The sequence below is a fragment of the Bos indicus x Bos taurus genome, chromosome 6 (genome assembly GCF_003369695.1).
Source record: "Bos indicus x Bos taurus breed Angus x Brahman F1 hybrid chromosome 6, Bos_hybrid_MaternalHap_v2.0, whole genome shotgun sequence".
Lineage (NCBI taxonomy): Eukaryota > Metazoa > Chordata > Mammalia > Artiodactyla > Bovidae > Bos > Bos indicus x Bos taurus.
The window spans coordinates 17281732-17307451 of record NC_040081.1 but is presented as its reverse complement, the minus strand read 5'-3'; the positions used below and the strand labels follow the sequence as shown (position 1 = coordinate 17307451).

General features: G+C 41.3%; 2 protein-coding genes across 5 annotated transcripts in view; one reads left to right on the top strand and one right to left on the bottom strand.

The window, feature by feature from the left end:
• LEF1 (lymphoid enhancer binding factor 1) overlaps nucleotides 1–24302 on the bottom strand; it is a 117063-nt gene extending 92761 nt beyond the window's left edge. For 2 of the 4 annotated variants that reach the window (XM_027543868.1, XM_027543867.1), the window contains exons 1-3: nucleotides 22912–24302; nucleotides 20492–20558; nucleotides 18908–19041 (exon numbers count right to left, since the gene is read on the bottom strand). In XM_027543868.1, the coding sequence (XP_027399669.1) occupies nucleotides 18908–19041; nucleotides 20492–20558; nucleotides 22912–23124 (414 nt within the window). In that variant the 5' untranslated portion in view covers nucleotides 23125–24302. The remainder of the gene's footprint in view (nucleotides 1–18907; nucleotides 19042–20491; nucleotides 20559–22911) is intronic. The other 2 variants (XM_027543870.1, XM_027543869.1) reach the window with 2 other exon arrangements.
• LOC113894793 lies at nucleotides 23602–25474 on the top strand. Its single transcript, XM_027545435.1, has 3 exons — nucleotides 23602–23679; nucleotides 23874–24262; nucleotides 24754–25474. The coding sequence occupies exons 1-3, from the start codon at nucleotides 23602–23604 to the stop codon at nucleotides 24995–24997; spliced, it is 711 nt and encodes a 236-aa protein (XP_027401236.1). The 3' UTR covers nucleotides 24998–25474.
• The last annotated feature ends 246 nt before the right edge of the window (nucleotides 25475–25720 follow it).

The window sequence follows — 25720 nt, the reverse complement described above, 5'->3', positions numbered from 1 at the left end:
CAGATTCTATGCTTTTCCTTTGATAAACCATTCCAGTGTTTATTAATCCCTCCCTCTGAAGTAATTCTTCCAACCTAAATTCTTTCAACAGTTTAAGCCCATTTTCTTTGGATATTTCTTCAGTGAAGAACAAAGCTGGTCACAAACTTGTTTTGAAGAAACAGTCTTATACCCAGAGATGCTTTCAAGCGGCCTCCCTGCCTTGTCCAAGTCAAATGACCAGCTTCTTATCGAGCATGTCCTCTGGGGACTAGCAGAGAGATCTACCATTGAGAGCCACATCAATATGTCAAGGTTTGGATGCTGCCCGGTTTCCAATGTGCTCAGGATGACTGAGGACTGTCTCAGACAGCAGAGGGCTTTCTTTTCAAGCAGTTTCATCACTTGCACACACTGTACATTTTTGGTTTAAAATAGCAAACAGCCCAGCACAGACATCTAATCTCTGGGAAGGCAGCAGGATTCCCACAGGGCTGCTGCTAGAGGGCAGGGCCACAGGGACAAGCAGGAGATCCTGCACCGTTGGCACAAAGCACCACCACCAGTGAGGTAACTTAGCAGGGCTACGGCAGAGTCGCACACAGCCTCAGCCCCCAACCCAGGGTGCAGCAAGCCCAGGGGATTCTGAACCATCTGCACGTGACCTACACAGAAAAGAACCTCCCTAACAGGCCAAAAAGAGGAAGACTTTTTTTTTTTTTTTTTTTTCACATGTGTGCAGAATGTGCCTGTCTCATAAAAAAAACCTTCACAGGAAACACAGCAGCCAGCTTGTCAGAAATATCTCATTGGCTCAAACAGGAATATAGCTTCCCTTTACTTTTCCCACCAGTCTAGAACAGTGGGCTACAATGTAGCACAGGAAGAGCACACAGCATCAGCCACTGAGGTGCAGGAAGAAAACACCACAATATCGACACTCACATTTATATTAAAACATTTAAGCTTTACAAAATATTTTTAATATACAGACCATCTCAGAAAAGGCCTGCATTTGCTCTGTATGTCAGATGGGCAAGAGTACCAAGTGCACTGAAGATGCTAATAACAAAAGCACAAGGAGACTCAAGAAAATGGCAAAGCTGACAGTTACCTGACTTCTAGTAACAACTCTTTAAGAGCCTGCCTTAGTGCTAAAATCTATGATGAGATGTAACAAGAAGCTAACCAAAATAACTAGAGATTATTTTATTTGAAAGAAGAATCTGCAGCTTCCATCAATGACTATAAACAGTACCCTAAGTGTATACTCTGAGTTATTAGATAAATGTGTAATTTATGTAGGTAATTCATAAATAATTACAGTGGTCAAATGTTTTAACTGATTGGGAACTGCAATCAAAAATATTCTCTCATAACTGATTTATATATATGTATCTGATTTATATTTATATATATATTATATTTATATATATCTGTAATATCAACTGACTTTACCTTTTCCCCTTCCCCAGACAGACTAACCTAATTCATCTTCTCTCTGTACCGATGCTCATACCTGTGTCAGGGAAAGTATCCAACCTCTGTAAGGTGAGATTCAGCCATGAAGAGCCAAAGGGTAAAAGGAATGAAGTAGTGATAACATGCTACAACATGAATGAACCTTAAAAATACTCTGCTAAATCAAAGGAGCAAGTGACAAAGGACTGCCTATTATGATTCCATTCTTATAAAATGTCCCAAACAGAGAAATCTATTGAGACAAAAAAAACAAGATTAACTGGTTGCTCAGACCTGGGGTGGTGGGGTAAGGGAATAGGGAGATGGGTGTGACAGCTGAAGGGTGTGGGATTACTTTCCGTGGTGATGAGAATGCTCTAAAACTGACTGTGGTGATGGTCACAGACATCTGTGAACATGTTAAAAACCATTAACTGTACCCCTCAAATGGCTGAATTGTACTGCACGTGAATTACATCTCAGTAAAGCTATTTAGAATATATAATCATTGAATAAATGCTAAATACATGAGTAAATTCCTCCTTCCCAATTAAAAAAAAAAAAAAGGTAGAGGATAAAACCCTCCCAGACATGTTCTCCCTGCGTCAAAGTGCTATGTGGCTTAATCCTTGTCCACAGGGCTAAACTGTGACTTTAAAATGACAAGATGCTTGCTTGTGAAGTGCAGTGTCTGGGTGATAACTGTGGGCAAGGAATTCTAGGAATATACTGGGCTGTGAAAAAAGGAAAAGGAGAAAGAGGTATGAGTTGGTTCTCTGAAGGCAGACCTTTAACAATCAGCAACTCAACTGCATGGAACCATCCAAACTAGATGCCCATATCTCATTTGTATGGTTAGTCTGCACTGCGGGTGCCCCCAGAACTTACTAATGGACAACAGGATGCCTTCCCAGAGCCAGGCAAAAGCAGTCCTGGGTCAGTTCTCCCCAATTCTCATACCATCAGACCTTACTGTACTCCTAGAGCAGAAAAACTCCTTTGCCAAAGCACTAATGTCAGTTCTGATGGTTTCAATATTGATAAAGCAATGCAAGAGAGAGATGCAAATATGATGGAGCTCAGGGGTCTGGCACCCAGAAGCCCAGGGGCTTTCAGACAAAGAAAGCACATGGATGTGACTGTGCCTCGCTCAGTCCATGCCATCCCCACTTGTTACCACTTCTAGACAAGAAAACCAAGAGTCCAAAGTGTTAGGAGCTCCTTCAAAGACCAATAGCCAGTAAATGCCTTGCCTAACTTCTTGTCAATACTACTCCCACCCAGTTCCCATGAAATTAGCAACAGAACTTAAAGAAAAAACTAAAAGCCTTTTAAAATTTATTTTTCCACAAGTAGCCAACTATTTTCAAATTTCTCATTGCATACACATTACTGAATTTATTGGTTATCTGAATAGTTTCTGAATAAACATTACATACACACCTCTCATGTCCCTGAATTATGAACCAGTTTCTCAGTTGTAGGCTAAATGTCACATTTTTCTTGCTCTTTCCATCTTGGGAGCAAACATTTCCTTTTGAAAGTTTTAATCTCTAATTTCCCCAATTAGATACATGAGACTGCCTCAAAAATCTAGTTAATAAGAACTTACATTATTACATGTGGTTTTAGTTTAGAATTATTTAATAAATAGTATGGAAGACATGAAAACAAACATGCCCAGGCCTTTAATTCACAGATCTATCCTGATACCTATTCCTAGCAGGTAGTGATTCCCTGCCATGGATTTTGACCAAATATTTCCTATCTGTGATAACTAACATCATTTTCAAGGCAATAGTTTCCTGCTGTGTTTCCAACTATTAGGAAAATCTTCAAACTGTAAGTAAAGAAATGGAAACAGAGAGGTAAAAGTAATTTGCCCACTGGACAGCGCCAAGTAGCTGATCCTGGATTTGGATTCAGGCATTCAAGATCCAGGGCATGTGTTCTCAGCCCTACGTGATATAGGCAAATGTAAACTTGTCTACCTTCCTGAGATCCTGTTTCCCTAATTCTAATTGTGGTTAAGTCCAAAAATAACTCTTTAAAATGTGGTTAGAGAGTAAGCAGAGTCAATGTAAAGGTTCCTGGTGATGGTGCTAATGAAAGAGACACAGTACCAAGAACTGCACAGAGGAGATCTGACTCCTAGCCTTTCTTCTTACCGTCAGTTAACTTGGCAGCCATGTTGATAAACTTGCCAATTTAAAATGCTTTATGATGGATGTCCTAACTTATTTTACATTAAATATAAACAAAATGCTCTATAAATTATTGATTTCTTAAGTAAGTCTTAGACTACTTACTATGCATAACCTTTTAATTTAAAAAAGTGTTTATTAAAGCAACTTTCCTGGCCCAACCCAAACAGAACTATCTCCATAACCACTTTAAAACAAGTAAATCAAATACTCTCTATCATATTTCAGATGATCCGCAAGTCAAGAAAGGCTGGCACATACAAAAACTACTGTCTTCAGAAACTGCTGTCATATACTAACAATAGGGCTCAGCACAATGACTTTCAAAATAAGTACCTTCAGTGAATATTTATGAGATGAATGAGAAATCATTCCTCAAATAAACATTCTTTGGTGTTTGTCTTCATCCTACCAGGAAACTCGTTTAACCCTAGACTTGAGGGCTAATTCAGAGACTGCTACAACAGGTAACTTCTTCTGATAGTGAAAGGAAATAACATGTTTTCTCTGGTTACTGTACCATCCTACAAGAGTCAAAAGAGGGTCTTTCTTCTGAAATAAATTACATGAAATGAGCCAAGCTAGTGCTGGAAAGCATTTTCTTGTTATCAAAATGGTTAATATGCTTTATATATAAACACGTGTTATTTGCTTAGTTACGTCTGACTTTTTTGCGACCCACCGGCCTATAGCCCACCAGACTTCTCTGTCCATGGGATTTTTCAGACAAGAATAATGGAGTGGTCACCATTTCCTTCTCCAGGGGAACTTCTTGACCCAGGGATCTGAACCCATGTCTCCTCTGTCTCCTGCACTGCAGGCAGATTCTTTACCTGCTGAGCCATATATATATTTATATATAAAAAGCTTGCATAAATCAAGAAAGATATGATCCAGTGATTCAGATAAACATAAATACGCAAAAACACATTTATCTGAAGTCTATTTAAATAGACTTATTTCTATAATCTATTTAATTCTGTATAACTTATAAAAATAGATTATAAATATGTATTTTTAACAAGGTTTCATTTTAGCATTGTTTAAAATAAGAAAGACAAAAAGCACCCATAATTGAGGATAAAATCAATAAACTAAAATACTCATATACCTGGGTAGTATCCAGCCATGGCAACAGATGATGATATAGATCTTTACTTATTCATATGGGAAGATGAGCAACAACATATTTTTGATGAAAAATTTTAACAGTAACCTTATGAGCCGTCTTATTAAAAAAAACTTGTATTATACGTAGAGTTGGAGAAAGAAAATTTTAAGGAAAACATAAATGAAACCATTATATAAGTGACAGAAGGCACTTGCATTTTTTTCTGTTCTTTAATGAATTTTCCCCTAACTTTAAAAATATATATATTACCTTAAAACAACAACAGAGACATTTTCTTTTGAGAGAAAGAAGATTGTTTCTAATAATTATCTTCTTACCAAAAAAGCTTTCTTTTTTTTTTTTTAAGGAAACCCACTGTTATAACTTCTCAGAAATGATCACAATTCCAGTTAATTCTAAGCTAATTTCTCTTACTTAACCTAATATCGTGATACCACAAAAATCACTACAAACAGCTCCTAGAAACAAAGCACCTACCACATTTTAATTGCTTATTGTGCAAAGAAGACTCTTTGGCAGCAGATTTTTGCCTATAAAACTCAGTTCTTATGGAATAAGGTGGCAACATCATTTACCAAGGAGATTCCAAAAATGACAAAAACCTCTGGCCACACTGCTATTTGATTAATCTATTGAGTCCTTAAGATATGTGGACACTGGGACCCTAGAATTAAGCAATAGGAATTCCCATAAAAATTAAGCATTTATCAAAATGTGGCTGATACACCCAAGAAACAAATATTTCCTGGGACTTTTCAAGAACACATTGAGCAATTACATGATTATGTGTTGAATAAACCAGAAGACAATTTTCAAGTATTCTGAGAACTTATTTAAGCCACCACTAGAGCCAAACCACTTACATTGTTTAATAAAGCACAAATATAACAGACGCTTTTAATCTTCAATATAATTTATTGACACTAACTCAGGATTATTCTTTAGAGGGAGGAACTAGTTTATAAAATGGGTCCCAGCTTCTAAATCAGGGCTATGTGGCTTTGAATCCAAGTTCTACCACTTACTAAACTCTGAGACTATAGTGAACAATGAAACCTGTGTGTGTCACTATCTTGAATGAAAAGACGGGAAAACTGGTAGTGTTCCTTCCACAGTGATATAGTGAGTATTTAATAAGAAAAATGCAAGTAAAGTGAATTCATTAGATATTATACAGTAGTATATTAATACTATTCCTCCCTCACCTGTGGTCAGTATGCACTTCTATTTTTTATCACACAGAGGCTTCTACACAAGGTTCAGGCAGCATTAGAGGGAAGTGAAGTGATACTTGTGAGGCATTGCTGACTTAGATAAATTATAGACCAAAATGATGTCCATAATGTAAAATGCTGGGTTGCAGATATGGGTTAATTTTTTGTTTTCTTAACATAGAAAACATAAAATAGTCCTTAAGTCAAACTCATGTACGTCTGTCCTAAAACTTGCTCCTCTTTCTAAATTTATTGTTTCCACTAACACTGCCCCTCCATCATCAGGCTAGAACTTTCTCCATCTGTTTTGTATCTCCTCCAGTTTCTCCTCCCTTCACTGCATTTAACTTGTTGCCTTAAACTCTAGCACTTTTTACTAGCACCATAGTTATTACTACCAAAAGTAATGTTAAAGACATTTATAATTTCATACATTTTTTATGTTCACAAACCCTCTACAGGTTAAAGCGCTGCAATATGCAGCAAATCTGGAAAAATCATCGTGGGCACAGGACTGGAAAAGGTCAGTTTTCATTCCAATCCCAAAGAAGGGAAATGCCAAAGAACGCTCAAACTACTGCACAATTGCACTCATTTCACATGCTAGCAAGGTAATGCTCAAAATCCTCCAAGCTAGGCTTCAACAGTACATGAATCAAGAACTTCCAGATGTTCAAGCTGGATTTAGAAAAGGCAGAGGAACCAGAGATCAAATTGCCAACATCCACTGGATAATAGAAAAAGCTAGAGAATTCCAGAAAAACATCTACTTCTGCTTCATTGACTACTCTAAAGCCTTTGACTGTGTAGATCACAACAAACTGTGGAAAATTCTTAAAGATATGGGAATACCAGACTACCTTACCTGCCTCCTGAGAAACCTGTATGCAGATCAAGAAACAACAGTTAGAACCTGACATGGAACAATGGACATCAAAATTGGGAAAGGAGTAATCAAGGCTGTATATTGCCACCCTGCTTATTTAACTTCTATGCAGAGTACATCATGAGAAATGCTGGACTGGATGAAGCACAAGCGGGAATCAAGATTACCGGGAGAAATATCAATAACCTCATATATGCAGATGACACCAGCCTTATGGTAGAAAGCAAAGAGGAATTAAAGAGTCTCTTGATGAAGGTGAAAGAGGAGATGAAAAAGCTGGCTTAAAACTCAACATTCAGAAAACTAAGATCATGGCATCCAGCCCCATAACTTCATGGCAAATAGATAGGGAAATAATGGAAACAGTAAGAGACTTTGTTTTCCTGGGCTCCAAAATCACTGCAGATGGTGACTGCCACCATGGAATTAAAAGATGCTTACTCCTTGAAAAAAAAGCAATGACAAACCTAGACAGCACATTAAAAAGCAGAGACATTATTCTGCCTACAAAGGTCCGTATAGTGAAAGCTATAGTTTTTCCAGTAGTCATGTAGAATGTGAGAGCTGGACAATAAAAAGGGCTGAGTGCCAAAGAATTGATGCCTTCAAACTGTGGTGCTGGAGAAGACTGTTGAAGAGTCCCTTGGACAGCAAGGAGATCAAACCAGTCAATCCTAAAGGAAATCAACCCTGAATATTCATCAGAAGGACTGATGCTGAAGTTCCAATACTTTGGCCACCCGATGGAAGAGTCGACTCATGGGGAAAATCTGATGCTGGGAAAGCTAGAAGGTAGGAGGAGAAGGGGATGACAGAGGATGAGATGGTTGGATGGCATCACTGACCCAATGTACATGAGTTTGAACAAGCTCTGGGAGATGGTGAAGGATAGGAAAGCCTGGCATGCTACAGTCCACAGGGTCACAAAGAATTGGACACAACTAAGCTACTGAACCACAAATACGTTAAAAATCTTTAACATCTTCCTGATGAGAAATACATGGATTCAACAATCATTTAGCATCTTCTGAGTGCCAGTGACGGCAGTGATAGCTGAAGTTGCAGAAAACACCCTGCTGCTGCTGCTGCTAAGTCGCTTCAGTCGTGTCCGACTCTGTGCGACCCCATAGACGAAGTCCACCAGGCCCCTCCATCTCTGGGATTCTCCAGGCAAGGACACTGGAGTGGGTTGCCATTTCCTTCTCCAAAGCACCCTGCAGTGAGGGTCAAAGTCTGATCCAAGCATGGTACCACTACTTACTAGCTGTGTGATCCTGCCAAATTACCTACTTTATCTCACCGAGCATTTTTTGGTCTAGTTTTACAGCAGTCCTTTAACCACCTGTATGATCCCTATGCCTCAATCTCCTCATCTGTAAAATAGGGCTATTCAGGATATCACAGGGTTCCTGTGAAGACTAAATCATCTAATATACATTAAGTGCTCAGAACAGGTCCTGGCACTTACTCAAGACTCAAAACTAACAGCTAATGTCTAGTCCATGGACTATATACTTCATGTTCAGATCATTTCTAAGCTCAATTTCAGGTTTGTGATTCTGTATTAGTCTGTATTTTGTTAAAGGCTCTCCATTTAAATATAGATTGATATCTGCTGTTACTGCTCTACATTAATACATTTTAACAAGTTTTGCTCTATATATTCCACAAATATCTGCAGAGTAACTTGCTCTAATGCCAAGTAGTATAACTGGTTGTGAGCACAGAGATGAGTAAGAGAAGCTCCCTATCTAAAGGAACTAACAGTGAGTGAGACAGACAGACACAGAGACAACAACGATTGTAAGCAGTGATAACAGGTTTGAAGAAGGTTCTGTGGGAGCCAGGAGAGAGCAGAGTCTCTTACCTGGTGGTGAAGTCAGGAGGAGCGTCCTGGAGGAGATACTGTGTAGCCCAGATCTTCAGGGATGAACAAGACTATGCCGGCAGGAAGAAAAAACAGGGCATTCCAGGGAGAGCAAGCTATAACAACCCAAAGACAGGAATTTGGGAAAGCAATAGGATGCGGGTGTGGAAATGTAGCTTAACTGTAAGCTGCAGGGTAAGGAGGCAAGGCTCGAAAGGCAGATGAGCTCAGACTGCAGAAAGCTTTGAAAAGAACGCTAAAGAACGTGGGTCCGTGGAGGAAGGATACAACCCCCCTGAGGTCTCCACGAACAGTGCCAGCGGTCTCCGTGAGGGACAGGGCTGAGTGGTAGTGAGTGAGCTTTGGGGCCATAGCGCCTGACTGCTGCCTAGGTATAAGACCTTGCATGAATCACTGAGGATATCTGAACCTCAGTTAAATTACTGAAAGTCTACCTGGTCATTATTTTTCTAAACCTTACTTTAGGTAAGAATCACTGAAGTACCTGGGTTAAAGTGTACACGAATGATCCGTCTGCAGCCTCTGGTTCAGGACATTTGCAGAGGGGCCTACAGATTTGCTTTTTTAATAAGAACACTAGTAAACTCAGATGCAGTTGTTCTGCCTTCCATAAACACTATTACTAATGCAGAGTACCCTATATTGTACTTTTGTCAGGATCAGTAGAAGAAGTGGCAGCCTATGTTACAGGTTAAGAAACCAAGGTTCAGAGAGTAAGCAGCAGACACCGAGATCTAGATCTTCTGGTCACGGGTCAGGAGCAGACACCGAGATCTCAATTTTTCTGACTCTAGCAGCAGTGCTCTGCTGCAGCTCCCATCGTGCATATGCACGTATGTCACCACTACTGGCCGTGGCCATCGGTCTGATCCGTGATCGTGACTCAGGGGACAACCACGCTCTCATTGTCCCCTCCTTCTGAAGCTTGGCACATCCAGTAGTAACTTCTGCTCCTCGGCAGCAGCTGTAGCCTCCGTCTCTCCCGCACCGTCATTCACTTTCCCCATGGAGAGCGACTCATATCTGGTGATTTGGAGGAAGAACCGAGCAAGGACAGACTGACCCTTTGTTCTCTCTTGGGGCCAGCTTACCCCAACACGAGTTTGCTCTTGTCCCCAGCTCCACTGGAGGTAAACTCCCTGCCCCTGTTGGGGACGTCTGTGACTTACTGGTGTTCCACGTGGGGAGGTCAAAGGAAGTCCAAACTTGTGTCATGCTTCAGGCCACTTTCTCCAGCCTGATTAATAATGAAGCTCATATTCTGCTCCCCATCTGTCCAGCTCCTTGTCTCCTGCTGGACTGATTCTTGACTGGAAGAGGGCCTCAAAACATCAACCATAACCAAATGTGAATGTAATCTAATAATACTTTTAAATACTGACTTCAAAATTTTTTAGGGTTAAATCACATTGTTGGGTTACCCCCATCCCTCGCTTAAAAAGGTGTATTGCCTTTGACTCTACAATTCCACTTCTAGTAATTCATTTCAAAGAAACAGAATGTGTGCTAAGATATACTTAGAAAATATGCATTCCATCACATCTTGCTTTAGAGGTAAAAAAAAGTGATACTATATCTAAATGTTTTACCAACAAAGGACAGACTAAATAAATTAGGCAATATATTAGCCATCATTAAAAATGTTGTTACAGAAGAGTAAAAAAGATATCCACTGTATACGGGTGGGAAAACAGGAAAAAAATGGTATATTATGCTCCCATGGCCATGAGTATATAACATATATATTTATGTATGTTTACATGTATTTCTAAACGTGCACAGGAAGAGGTCTAAAAGGTTGCATGGTGAGCTTTGATGACCATCTCTGACAGCAGGATCCTAGGAATTTCATATTTTTTATTCCTTTTGGTCATCTGAGTTTTCTAGTGTACTGCTTTTTTAAATGAAAGTATTTTCTTTTTATTTTCATAAAAAATAGCTAAGCATTACTGAAAAGAAACTGCCAACAAAATCGTCAAAGTAATAATTTGGGGTTTTATATTTTAATCAACATATGATTCATTTAATCAGTGTTTTATGTTCCAGAAGGCAGTAATGGTTGGTTATTTTAAATGACAATTAACAAGTCTTCAGACCTTAAAAAGGGAAGAGCCATGATTCCATTGCTTACTAAAACCAAAGCAGGTTCCTACTGCCCCTGAGGATAGGCTGTTATCTTTAGCATGGAGATTACTACACCCAGCCAGTTTTCATTTGTATAAATTGCCTAGCTCAGTACCTGACACATGGTAATAGTTTAAAAAAAAAAAAAAAAAGTTAATTGTTCTCCCTTTCCAAAGAATTTGAGTTTTAATTTTAAACTTTTTACTTATACCAAAAAATTGAGTAAAAACCAATTCAAGCAACATCTTGGAGACTTGATTCTTTTCCTAACCCTGTCAGCTACTTAGCTGGTTAGCCCAGTTATAGTAAACAGTAAACATTTTTTACTTTGGTAAAAATTTTTACTTTGGTACTGCTGGTTTTCAGACTTAAAAAAAAAAAAATCCAAGTTTTGGAGTCTAAGACAAAGTTTGACACACTGGAGATAAGATCACAATACGTTTTTTCCGGGGTCCAAGTCATATGAACTAGAGTGCCAAGATGCTGTGTGTTCATAATTATTACAAGGTAGAATATATACTGTTTAAAATTGGAGAACGCTAACTCTACATTGATATATATATTTAACATTCATTGACTTTTACTGAGAGAAAAAGAAAAGTCTTGAAAGGGTGGAAGCTGGAATTTTCCAATGAGACTAGAAAAGCACTGATTTCTCCTTGCTGCCCGGCCAGCCTATCCCCTTGGACCTGATTTTTTTAGGTGCCAGGAAAGCAAGAAAGACTTAAGTCAGAAGAAAATTCCAAGGGGAAAGAAAAATAACTCGCCTGTCGTCCTCTACATTCACAAGAGGTTCTTAAATCTCTTCTCTATAGATTGTTTGCAGTGGGGAGAAGAAACCCAGCTCTCAAAGGATGAAGGAAAAAAAGTCTCCTAAATAAAAATCAATTATTACCCCAATCCAAGGACTTAAGAGTCATCTGGAAATTTCATACCAAATATCAGAAGGATATAAGAATTTTAACAAATCTTTAATTTAGAAATCTGTTCCCTCATGCATCTCATTCCCTTAGTAGAAGAAATGGTGCTCTCCTAACAACTAGGAGAGAAAAAAAGAGCCCAAGAGAAGAAAGCTGCCTCCCCAAAACTTTTATTTACACAGATATTTTCTTAAGGTTATTGTAAGGCCTTTACCCAGTCATCCAGATTCCAGATCAGCACAGTGACACGGTAAGAAACAACAATTTCTCCCCTTTCTCAGGAGCTTCCTAAATACAGTCAAGCACCTTCTGTGGCAGGATTCCACCAGGCTGGGATGAGACTTGTGCTTTGCTTCCTTAGCTAGAAAACAGAGTGCTTTCGCAGGGTCTGTGCCATCTGAATTGCACGTCAATCACATAAGGTAAGCAAGCCAGACATTAATATGCCTCAAGATCAACAGGGAAACAAAGGCTGACGGAGGCCCAAGGCTCTTGATGGAGAGTCATGGAGAGTGATGGACATGGGACTACACCCCAAATCTACTGACATCTTGCCCAGGACTTTCCTCCTCCACAGGCTCAGCCTTCACAAGAGACTGCCTACCTCCACCTAATAAAGACTCAAAAATTTTGCTCTCCATATTGCCAAAGGATATAATCAATTTACAACACATACTGGTCTAGAAAACTCAGCACTGATGCTACTACACGTATTTAGAAAATACACGCAGAATTTTTTAGTGTCTCAAAGTACGTCACGTGTTATTGAAAAAAGAAATATCCTTTCTATCTGGGAAAGAATAAAAATGAATTGAGAAGCATTAACCATATGATACTGCAACATAATTGAAGATAGTTTTCTTTTTATTATGACTTCATTTCTGTCTCAAGTACCCTTCTGAAAAAAAGCATTTCCATCATCTCTTCTTGTTCAATTAGGTTTCCAGGACCTAAGTAAAGATAAGTACTTCTCAGGATCAGTCCTCAAATGAGGACCCAGTCCCATTCTTTTTCACTCTAGCAGGGAGCTCTCCAGCTGACTGTTTTCAGCTATTACTTGGAAACTTGACATTCTGCAAGCAATGACTCTGACTTCTTCATTAAAGACATGGTCTAAATGTGTTTTTTTTTTTTCACTGATGCAACAAATCAAAAAAAGTAATATAATAAAACACTAAGGATTATTTAGTAGACACCTTCAGATTTTCATATAGGATTTGGTTGAATAAAGACAGATCCTTTGGACATATCCGAAAACCATACATGAAAATTTTCTAGTACATTATTCAGCAAATCTACTGAAGTGTCTATTCTGTGCTTTCCTAACACATAACTATCTCAAAGTTCATCAGTAATCTCTGATTAACTGATCAATTATCATTTGCAGTTGGATAGGCTTTATTGCAAAAATGTTCAGAATTTTTTTTTTTTAAAAAAAGGACTTACAAAAATACCTTTGTATGTCAGCTTTTAACAGTTTTGTTAACTATTTCATACAGAATCTGACAATAATAAAAGAAAATTAAAACTACGCTAGAGCCACTCCTCTTTTTAAATTATAGCACCTTCTTTTACAGCAAAGTCGACAGTTCCTACAGGAACTTCACAAGGTCACAATGTTTAAAAAGTGATCATCAATCTAAAATATATTTTAAAAATTATTTAAATAAAGTCCAATGGCTGGTACCATACATATAGCTAAAATTTCATAAGAATTGAGGCCTAAATGAAGTGTCTGAGAGTGTATCTTTGGTTATAAAGCTGAGAGTTTAAAAAAAAAATTGAGTAAGGACCTGCTGGGACAGTACAAAGCATTACCAAGTCTCTCAAATGCTACAATATTAGCTTTCTACATACTGGATCAGTGTGGCATGATCACTGAAGTGATAACTTTAAGATACAAGTTTGAAATGACTATCTTCTTTAAAAAAACATTCAGTTCCACAACAGCAGCACCTACATAATGCTGAGTTCTACTTTTGCCTTAGAATCAAATATATGTGCTTTTCTGTTGGCCCAAGGACAGTGCTGGCATATTTTCTCTTTAAATTTCAAGTTTATCTTGAAATCAAAGGGAAACCAGTTTTATAAAATCCTATCTATAATATGTAAATGAGGAGCAAGGGGAGTTAGAGACGAATGGAATGATCCCATTGCTTAAAAAAATGTCAGTCACATACACCAAAAACAGTTCTGCCTAAATAACTAACAGGATTAGTTAAAAACAAGACTCAAAAGTTGTAAAAAATTTCTCAGTTGGTATTATGAAAAATACATGTGAGGTAACAAGTTGAAGTCCAGATAGAGCCATTTATGAGGTCCTTACTCTGTCCTGTTAGAATTACAGAAGTCTGTCTGCAAGAAAGAAATGGATCAAAATAATGGGATTGATGAGACCAAGTTGAGGACCTGCATGTGGGCAGGGGGAGGGGAACTTCAAAGAGCAAGATTTTCTGCAAGTTGGCTTAATAGTCTTGTTTTAGTGAAACTAGGTTGTTCTCATGCCTTTATGAATGAACAAGAAATTTCAAGGGTCATTTCGAAAAAACCTATCTGACTAACGATCACACTTCTGCCGCACCAGTCATGCAAGGCAACATCAGCTCCTGAAAGGTCACGTCAGCACGGCACCTGGGACACTTGAATTAGCATGCCAGTCAGTCATAAGATACCTGAATTATCTGAAGGGGGAATGGCAATCACTTCCAATTATTCTGACTGTGATCCTTTCCCTACTCTGTAGCAGTACAATTAAGATGAATCAAACAGAAGAGTTTGGGGCTCTGAGGAGCTTTCCCACATATTCTCTTGAGATCACATTCAAATCTGAGATAGAATACACTTTCTAAAACTTAACTTCTCCTGAACTTAAGAGGAAAATTCCATGTACTTAGCTTCAAAAAGTAGACAACTTATAGGAGAAAATTTTAAATCATTAATCAGTAAGTCACATGAGGTAGCTCCTCAAGGAAAGTGAAAAGACACTTAAAAATTCTGCTGAAAATAAGAGCCAGAGTCTCTCTGAACTGTTAATAAGTCATTGTCTTCCTATCGATGACTATTTCTGTGATTGTTTTCAAAGCTATGCAGTAGTGTGAGAGACAGATGGGTAAGCGTTGCCTTAGTGATCAGACATGTTCACTTAGTTCCTTAATTCCAGATGTGAACGATGACAAAAATCTAATTTTAACTGTAAGCAAACACAAACATGGGCGGAGGCTGGTGGGGGCAGGTTAAGACAAAGTTCTAAGAGGAATAATTCTGCTCATTAGACGTCAAAATGTTGACCCCCTCCAGGTAAAAACCATACCACAGAAGTGAACTGCTCAAAATAATTATAAAAGAACCCTGAAGCATTTTAAGAGCAAAAATAAGAAAAACGAATCTACTAAAAATAAGAAAAGATGATGAAATTCAAACACAGACATCTTCCTTTCCCACCTGAAAATCCATCCTGAGAAAGATCACAAAGAAGCCAGCGATGCAGTCAGCAACACTGTCCTGACCAGGTGTCGCTGCGGTTGGTGTGAGCTGAGCACCGACGCTTGCTGTTGCTTCCTGCACCGAGTCTGCTACTGTTCCTTCCCTGAGCAGCTGAAGAGAACCCAGTCGTTTCTCTTCAGAGGTGTTAAACATTTGGGTTGCTTGAGGGACAAATGGAAGTTTGACACCTAAGACGAATAACCACAGTGCATGAAGCCAATGGGAACTTTCACTATGTAAAGGCAGCCAAGCTCACTGTCTCACAGCTTTCAGGCACACAAGGGCCAGGACCCAGCACAGGAGGCAACCAACTATGTAGTCCTTTTTAAGACATCGCCATTGGCCTCCAAGGATTTTCATAAATGAGACTCAGAGAAAGAAGGTCTTGGGAGTATGCTTTTAATAAACTCTCCAGAGCCCCTGCTCTGAAATATTTAAGAAGCTGCTACATCTTCTCACACTCAGTGAAAATGACCATCCCAAGCCAAGGTTTACTGTGCTTTAAGAACTCACACTGACACCAAACATGTTATTATTATAGGTGCTTTCTTGCTAGGCCTGCCTCATTTATCTGAACAAGAATTCCTATTTAAAATTCTATGAGACACCCATTCACAAGATTTCTAGTACAGACACACCTCTAAGAATTCCAGTTCTGGAAGGATGTAATTAGCCAATTAAAATTTTCCTTCAGATGGGGGGAAAAAAAAAGCTTGAATGGCAATAGTGGTTCTTCTGTGCAGGTAACTCTATATATTTAGGTCATGAGTAAGGGCTGTGTGAGCAAATATATGTCAGTGTTTGTCTTAAAAAGAGCAAATGCATATAGAATTGTTAAAATGAGCTACCAGCAGAAACACTCCTGTGCATGCCAGTTGGCCTTGGCTGGTATTCTCTGGATTATCTAAGGTTACAAGCAAACAGAAGATTCTGTGTGGGGAAGGGGCAGTTGGGTTTTCCCTCACCACCCCCCCTCCATGTTTTTCTAATCCTAACACCTGAGGGCAGCAGATACAGTAAACAAGGGGTTGTTTGTAATGCAAATCCAAGCAGCAGGGCTGACTAGGGACAGCTCCCACCCCAAGTCCAAACACAAATGGTCACCCTGCTCCTGACACCCTGGATGCAAACCTATCACTGTGGATGTCCGCTAGGCAAACACTCAGTCCTGCTAAGAACAGAGTTAAAGAGCAAGAGGCAGAAGTGTGGTTGGGGTGAAGGGGAGGGGTTGCCTTCCGGTTAAAGTGCTTTGGGACTTAGCATTAAAAACAGCTGTTACCCATTAAAAACCAAAGACTGCGACCCACTTCGGCTGGACCCTAAAAGAGAAAAATTGAACATAGTCTTGTGGTTAAAACTGCAAAGCTTCTGGAATTGGGCGAACTGCAGAATACTGGCAAGAAAAGGTGCCTAAAATAAATGTGTTCTAAAATGGAACAGAATAAAAGCAAAGCAGCAGATAGGAGGGTAAGGTAACTGTTTCCTAACCACACCCCTTTCCTCCACTCTACCCCCACCAACATTTATTCTGGCCACAAATCTTTCCTAAACAATGAATGACTGTTCAATTCACTGACCTCAAAATTTTAATATATACACTAACAATAAATACTTTCCATTCTATCAATTTAAAATGATTAGTATACTGAGGGGCTAGGGGAAAAGGCTGGTTTAAAGAGGAAGAGCAGCTTAATTTTCAATATTGTTGGGAATAACAATATAAATAACAATAGATTTTTATTATATTGACTTTTAAAAAATTATTGCCTTGAAAGAAGAACTGGCTGAACTGAAGAACAAATTTCACAAATACTTATTAAGCATACTTATTACTTACTATTATAAGTATTACTTAATACTTATTAACTGTGTTCACAGCCTAAAAGTGTAAGATTATTTTAGTGGCTATTTTCTATTGTTACCAAGTCAGAGACTATAGTTTGATTTGTTGGAAAGATTATTTGTTATTCTAAAAAGGCTTCAGCAGAAATCTTCAGTTATTTCTTATCTAAAATATAGTCTCCTTCCCCCACCCCTTCAAAACATCAACAAGAAAAAAATAGCCCAACTTTAAATTATCTGATATGTATGCATATTTAATTCAACAGAAACAAAGTCTCCTACAAATTTTAAAACTCATAAGCATTTATCTGGGTGGTCGCTAAATGTTAAAAACTGTTTGCTTTTATTAGTTCATTCACTTTTTAGGTAAGAGATTCATATGTACCGCACACACATTTCTATCATTAAATATTTGAAAAGCCTTTTAAAATGTGAAATCACTACTTCCTATAACAACCATCATAAGATTTCCTAGATCTCCATTTTAGCTTCTATGTGAAAATTGGAAAAATCTTATTCCCTACTTAAGAGGTCAAATATCTTTTTGAAATTCATGGGAAAAAATAACTTTTAAATCACAGTGCCCCGCAAAAAGTGGTTATATTTCCTAGATCGATCTCTTCAACAGCTGAGGGCCACAGATAATCAAGATAAGCACAAATACTCTTTATTTGTTCATGACTGATTAGGAAATATTTCTCTTTTCTACTTTGGAGTATCTCATGGTTCCCAGATTCTGTCCACTGAGATATCAACGACAGTACTTGCCCCAGATGTCTTCCACTGATTTTTTTTTTCTTTTCACTTGGTGAAAGCACTGGGCTAATAAGGCAAAGATACAGGTTCCATTTTATGATCCTAGATTTGACTCGCAGGAAGGCCAGTTAGACTGAAACATGATCCCCAAGACCCAAACATACATGTTTTTCATTGGGCTTTGGGTGGCACAGGGAGAGTGAGGCCAGAAAGAAGGTAAACATATTGATGGATCAGTAAAAATCCACCACTACCTCCAAAGAGATGAACCTCAGGGAGGACTCCATTTCACACTCAGGTACCACACAAGTTACCCTTTGGATGTTTTCTTACTGTATAAATTGAGGTTTCCATGTTAACCGTAATGTATAAGGCAGTTTTAATGCCTCCACATTTTCAGAACTTAAAAGTTAACTGAGCCACCACTTAAAAGAAAAATTTTTTTTCATTAAGAGTTATTTTCAAGCGATACTTCTTAGCAACTGACAATAAAGTAAAAATAGCTCATTGCTCCCCCACACCTAAACTGATTTTAAAGAAACATTAGCTAACACAACAAAATGAGACACTGTTTTAAAAGCTGAAGTAACATTCCCAATGTTCAGTTCCAAGTGAGCCAAAGGAATTCTGATTCTACATAGCTTACCAGCAGTGAAAGCCATAGACCACTTAGTTAATTGAAAGATTAAATCAATTTCTCTCTCTCATCAGAGTAGAAAGCATAATACTCATAAAATCATGAGTTTGTTGATTTAAATTCACTTGATATCATGATAACTCATGATCTGTTTTTTTATTCATCTTAACCAATAAACCAAAAGCTAATATCCGAAGGTCAAAATATCAAAAAGTAGCACCATTTTAAGGCAGCCATTCCTTATAACATGTCTTATTTAGCAACAACTGGTCATATATAATGAAAGCATTTCCAGTAAGTTTAAAAAAACAAACATTTTGCCAAAAATACAAATTAATTTGCACTTCTGAAAATAATTTGCAACATCAGCATGTTACTCACTGTTCTTGGGATGGGTGGAGAAAGAGATCCATTTGACATGTATGGGTCATTATTCATATTTGGCATCATTATGTATCCAGAATAACTCGAGTAAGAGGGTCCCTTATTGTAGAGACCTCCATCTGGATGCTTTCCTAAGAGAAGGCAAAGAACAATCAATGATGCTTTGACTTCCTTTTATATCACTGTATTTTTCATTGAAAAGTTAATAGTTCTACTATAAATTAGACTTTACATGAGATTGTTTACAAAATATTATAACTGGGTTATTATGCTCTATTTTATATTGACAGTATTTACTCTCTTAAATGGCTTAGCAGTGAACCAGATGTTTTAAAAACATGTGGTTCAATTTACTTCCAGTACTGACTGGTGTTTTTACAAAAATAAGTGTTATCCATCTAACTTAATTTGCTCTAATACTAACAAACTGGACTAAGAAATACAGACACATGAAAAAAGGCCTACAAAGCTATAATATAAATACACTAGGCTATTCAGCTATACACACACATATATATTTATACACCTAAAGTTACACTCCACTTTATAGGCAAACAAAAAATTCTACCTGTACTTCTGGATTTCTGGAAATTTTCTAGATTTTACTGACGGAGCAAGTTGTGTCTAGCATATGGGAAACTACCCAAATTTATGAAGGATTAACTCCAGGAGACTTAATTTTATGTGCTACATTTATATCACACTGCCAAAGAAAAGTGCGTTTGCGTGTGTGTGTTCAGTGTATACATTTCTTCCCTTTTATCTGTGTATCTACTTTGAGGCTCAGAAGGAAGCTTGATATTATAGTTCTCTTCCTTTCTTCCCCTGGCTGACATGTATGTGCGAACCCTTCATTCTGGTCAGGCCAATTGTAAGTAATTAAAGGAGAACAGAAATGCAGGCTGTTCAACAAGGGAACCCTCGAGATCACAGATTCTTTTAAAGTCACAGGGAGTTCTCCTTAAGTCTCAAAAAAAAAACACGCAGGATTTTTACAGTTTTGAGCAAGAATCAGAAATGGGGAGAAAATCCATCATGTTTCATAGGCATAGTTCTTAATTTTAAGATTAAAGTGTTATATTTTTACATATTAGATTCTTCTTTAGTGAGCTGTATTTAGTCTGTGCATATAGTGCCTGGCTTCTCACTAAAACAAGAAACTGCAAACAAATGAAGACCCACTTGAAACTATTCCTGTTGGAAAATAAATCGGTGTAGACTGTCACTGTTTGTAAAAATGCATGAAAAAAAAATACTAAAGATGTATGACAATTAGAATATTAGGGAAAATGAGGAAAAGAGAAATACTCATTATAGACATTTCTCTTCCATAAAGAATCTGGAAGCCAAAGGAAATTCAAAAGCCCTTAACTCATTCAGTTTTATAATTATGGAAATATGTATTAGAGGTAAGCAATAAGTTTTCTGGATTTTCTTTACCATTTTGGTCAAACAATGGGCACAATCTTATTACATATGCTTCGAGTTTTTTGGATGCAAATAAAAATAGCAAATGTACCAATATTCACAAATTGTACATGTTAAATAATAAAGTTGGGAGAAGTAGAATTAGCATCTTACCATCATCAGGATGTTCTCTGGCCTTGTCATGGTAGGACTCCTGAGAGGTTTGTGCTTGTCTGGCCACCTACCAGCACAAATCCCCACCCCCAAAAGAAAGAAAATTGCTTTAGAGTTTGTGACAATGATGATATAAGTGCATATCCACTGGTAACTCAAAAAAGGGGGATTAGATGCAACTCAATCTACCTGTTTTATTAATCTAAGAGGACAGGCTAGGACTGAGTCCTGGGAAATCTTTTCAATGTGTTCCTGAGAACTACCTCTACGGTACTAGAAACTACAAATGACAATAACAACTGAAATGAACCTGTCAACAATCCACATGCTGTTCTGACCACTGTTTACTAAAATACATCAAGACTACGTGGATACCTAATATGATAGGAATTTCAGTTATGGGGGTTGATCATTTTGATAGTTTCTTCAACCACTATTTACTTCAGTCAGAGATGATTAAAAGCAGGCTGAAATATCATTTTGCAACCAAAAATGACATTTTAAATAAAAACAAGCCCATGACTCACAAGTGGGGGTCTTAGGCCATTGTCCCAAACCAATTACAGCAGGAGCTCCCCTATTCCTAAGCTACCATGGCTGTCAGTGCGAGCTTACAAGAGAAAAGTGAACTATTCTGTGGTTAAAGGGAGGAAAACTTGAGAGTCGAGCTACAGACATCTAAAAGGTAGCCCAGCTAATATCGGTTCTGGTAACCACCATCCACCCAGATTCAACCACGTGCAAATCGGTGGTATTACCCCTTCAGCATCTTCCTTGGGTCTGCCCCATGCCCACTTATCACCAGCAAAGATTAACAGAGCCCTAATACCTGAGTTCTGGGGCTTCAAACACAGCTCCCTTCTCCCCAGGCAAAAACATGTAGAAAATGTGAAGTGGGTGGCAAATTTATTTATAGAAAAAGGAAGGGCAAGGGAAAAGGGTAGAAATTTGAAAAGGCTATTCTACAAATACGAGTTTGGCCTCAAGTGTTTCGGAGGCTATTTGGTTCCTTGGACATGTGTCCTCCCAGTGACCTCCTCTCCCCGCCCAATACACAGTCACAAATCTTTTAAGTGGAATTAGGTATGCTCTGGGCAACCCCAGTTTCCCCCCTAAGTTGGCATGTTGAGATGAAAGATTCAGGGGAGAGACAACACCCCAATGTTTTCCTTAGGACCCAGGCCCTGGGCCTTCCAAAACGCGTTACTCACCCCTGCCATTGGGATAAAGAAGGTAATTCTGAGGTGCCCTTAAACTTGCTGTTTAAAACACAAAATGTCTCCGCCCCCAAAACCACAGGCTTTCTTTTTGGGGGCAGAAGGATGCCATTTAAGGAAAAAGAATATACCCTCCAGATTTCTTTGGAGGCAAAAAGCGTTGGTGAAACCATTTGAGTGTCAGGACTTTTCTACCGGATTTCCTCCAAAGCGTCTCCAGTTGTTGAACAACGGTGGCCAGTGGAGTGTCGGGTATCAGGGTCCATCCGCCTCCCCCACCTCTGAAGCTCTCCGCGAGGCCTGAAATAGCCCTTCCGCGAGGTCCCGCTCGCGGCTTGCTCTCGCCAGCACCCACGTGTCTCTATTTACTCTACTCGGGTTACCAACGCTATCGCCCGCAGCGGGCCAAGAGATCAGATAAGCGCTTTCCACCCTCCCCTGAGTGGGTGCCCTGGCTTCCGCTGCCTCTCTCTGACTCGCCCTTCTTCTGCATAGATTTAAGGCCTGATTCGGGCCCAAACATAAGCGTGCTTTTTTTCCCCTTTAAGTGGCGATGGATGGGGAAAACCAGCCGGTAGTGAGAGAGCCCTCCTGGGGTGGCTCAGCTCGGCGCGCCCACGGCTCCGGCAGCAGGCGCGGCGGCGGAGAGGACCCGGCTCCGCACCGCCCCCGCCGCGCGCCCCCTCCGCGGGCCGGCCCAGCGCTAGCCCCGCTCGGCGGCGGTTGGGTCCGCCACCCCTTCCTCTCTCCCTGCGGCTCTGCTCGTCTGTACCTAAGCCTTTGGTGGTGTACGCACTTTTGCAGAGACATCTACCGAGAGATAGCGGGTGCACTTTGTTTTCCGTCCTACGGGAGAACTTCTCAGGACCGCTGTTCAGACATCCTCGCCTTAATGCACTGCACCCTCTGAACCCCACCAAAAAGGCCGAAGGCGAAACGTCAGTGGGTTAAGCGCAGGTTCTCCTGGCCGCAAACCAACGGTTTAGTCACCGAACGCCAAAACTGATACACTTGGACGCTTCCCTGCACTCCCCTCCACCCCACACACAGGAAGAACGCAGACCAGAAGCCCAGCCACCCCCCATCCCGCTCCCAGCAGACCTACCGGGGACCCGGGCTGCCCGGCGCCTTCCCTCCCTTCCTCCCTCGGCTCTTCCCCGGGACCCGGCAGGCCTCTCAGGGATGGGGCAGCGGCCGGCTCACCTCGTGTCCGTTGCTCGCCGGGATGATTTCGGATTCGTTGACCAAGGAAGACTTGATGTCGGCTAAGTCACCTTCCTCTTCAGGGTGACTGATCTCGGCGAAGATCTTCTCCTTCTGAGGATCGCCCTCGTCCTTGAAGGGGATCATCTCGTCCGTGGCGCAGAGTTCCGGGTCCCCCCCACCGCCGCCGCCTGCCCCGGAGAGTTGGGGCATCCCGACCACTGTGTAATCTCCGCTCCGCGGGGGGAGCACCCCAGGCAACAGCAGAAAAGAGAAGGGATCAATGAAAAGGGGGAGAGGAAAAGGAGAATTGGAAGGATGCGTCAGGGAGTAGAGAGGGCGGAAGCCGGGCTGGAGAGCGCTGGGCTGGCAGCCGGCGGCCGGAGCTGCTGCAGCGGCACCCGAGCCCCGGTGGCCGCCCGCGCCTTCCCACTCGGCGGAGACCGACGCCGGCGCCCGTCCCCGAGGCCGAACAACACAGGGCGGCGAGGACCGCCGCGGCCGGCGCCTCTGGGGGCGTCTGTGCCGCGCGCTAGGCTAGGCTGTCAGGGCGGCCGCCCCACGGCCCCGGCGTCTCCGGGGTCTGCGCGCGGAGGACGCCGGTTCTGGAGGAGATTTCGACTCTCCAAAGTGCAGGGGAGGGTCTGTCGGCGCGACTCTTCGCAGATCTCTCCACCTTAGCTTCCCTGGATGACGGTCCAGGAGTTTGTTTCCCGAGAGAAGGAGCGAGCTGGGCAAAACGGCCCCGTTTACCCCAGTAGAGACGGTGTAAGGAGAATCAGAAGATAATGAAATGTCCACTTCCTGGAGGACTAAAAAAAAAAAAAGCCACCCGGGTTGGAGATGTCCGTTTCAAAGCTTCTTATTTCCTTCCCTTTCGCTTCGGTTTTCCTTCTCCAGGCGCATTCAATCTGCCGGAGGAGAAGGTGGGGGGCGGAGGAGGAGGGGAAGAGAAAGAGTAGAAGTTTGCCAAGAATAAACTTTGTGCCGGCGAGCGCAGGGAGTCGGCAGTGGAGGGCACTACTGGGTCTCTGGGCGTCACAGCAGGGACCTCGGACCCAAAAGATTCTGCCGGGAGCTGGAGCCGGCACACACACACTCACACACATACAACCCGACTCCTCTTTGTTCCCGGCTCGAGTTTCTTCAGTCTGGCTCGCTCGCTCTTTTGCTCGCCGCTCTCCACGCCTCCGCCGGGCCGCTTGTCAAAGAGCTGTACCCCTCCGGTTCCCCCGGCCAGGGGGTGGGAGACGCCTGGAGCCTGGCCGCGTGCGGAGCTGCGGATGCGTCCCAGCTCCTCCGCCGCCGCAGAGCGCACAGCCTGGTCCCTCCTCCGCGCCCTGCCCCGCAGGTGAGCGGCTGCGCCTCCCCGCCGCCTCTCCTCCTCCCGCGCCTCGCCGGCGCTGAAAAGCTGCCCACTTGCGTCGCTTCTCCTCCCCTTCCCCTCCCCCGCCTCCAGCTTTCCTTGGCTGCCCGCTGGGGTGGGGGTGGTGGGGGGGGAGAAAGGCGGGGGGGGAGGGGGACGGCGAGAAGGAGGTGGTGATTGAGGACTTTTTTATTTTTCTTTTCCCAGAGCCTGTAGGACGAGTCCTAGGTTTGGGGGGGGGGGGGGGGAGTGTGTGTGTGTGTGTGTGTGTGTGTGTGTGTGTACGCGCGCGCCTAGGGGGAAGATTCAGGCAACTTGGCTAGGGATGGAAGGACCCGGCGTTTCTTGTAACCCACGAAAGGCACGCTTTGCCCGCGTGAAATTGACAAGAAACTCTGCCCCAGCGGTTTAACTTCATCATCTAAGTGTCTCTTCTCTTGTTCCCTTCCCACCCACCCTCCTCTTTCCTCCGCCAGTCTCTCCCCCACCTCTTTTCCGCCTCTCCCTCTCCCTCCCTTGCTCTGGCAGTGGGAAGAAGATGAAAGAGAAGCCGCCGCAGCTGTGATCGACACCACAGTGATAGATGCTCTGACAGAGGGGATGAGGCGGGAATCGGGGACACAGAGAAGGGAAAGGGGAAACATAACACATTGCTCAACTAATGAGAGAACGGAAGCAAGAAGAACAAGAAAGAGTTGTGGCTTTCCTAAATACATGTAAAAGGACAAGGGAACACATGCTAACAAAAATAAAACCTCCAGACTTAACGAGAAAAATAGGAGGAAGAAAAAACCGAAGACTGAATCGTAATTATCGCTTTTTAAGCAAGATCTTTTTCATTACATCCTCACCATAGGATGCTCACACACAGTTACACTAGGTCGCTCGTGTATTTTCGAAGATACATGCCACAATGTGTGGGAACCTCATAAAGAACGAAAAAAACCACCCAAGTTGGGGGGGGGGGAGAGGCAAAAGGACCCAGGAGAGTGAAGCCGGTAGAAGGAGGGAGGACAGGGCAGTCTCTGGCACCTCAGACTTCGGGCTCAAAGAGACCCTTGAAGATGCAAATCCAAATTCAACCTCAAAAATTTCCCAGCCTCCACTGTCTCTTTGATGCATTTTGTACAAGGACAGGACTTTTAAGGAGATGCTTTGTGAAAGTTACAGTATAAACGAAGCTGAAGTTTGAAAACACATCACATTTTGTTCCTTGGCTCTCAAACTCCCTCAGTTAAAAATCCAGGCAAAATTATTATACCCAATACAGTAGCCATCTGTAAAACCTCAGAACAGTAAACAAGAGACAGGAAGAAATGTGTCTCCATCTCCCTTAAATTGAAAATGGGGAAAACATTACAGAATCAGACTTTAGCTCTGTTATATAGGAATAGGCATGTAAAGATCCCTCTTCTTTTGTGTAAGGGAGAAATTGCATGCTGC

Bases quoted from the DNA above. Each gene is read 5' to 3' on its own strand.
- LOC113894793 (XM_027545435.1), top strand. From the start codon at position 23,602: ATGACGGTCCAGGAGTTTGTTTCCCGAGAGAAGGAGCGAGCTGGGCAA. The intron at 23,680-23,873 runs GTAAGGAGAATC...GAGAAAGAGTAG, and splicing joins TTTACCCCAGTAGAGACGGT to AAGTTTGCCAAGAATAAACT. The intron at 24,263-24,753 runs GTGAGCGGCTGC...TTCCTCCGCCAG, and splicing joins CTCCGCGCCCTGCCCCGCAG to TCTCTCCCCCACCTCTTTTC.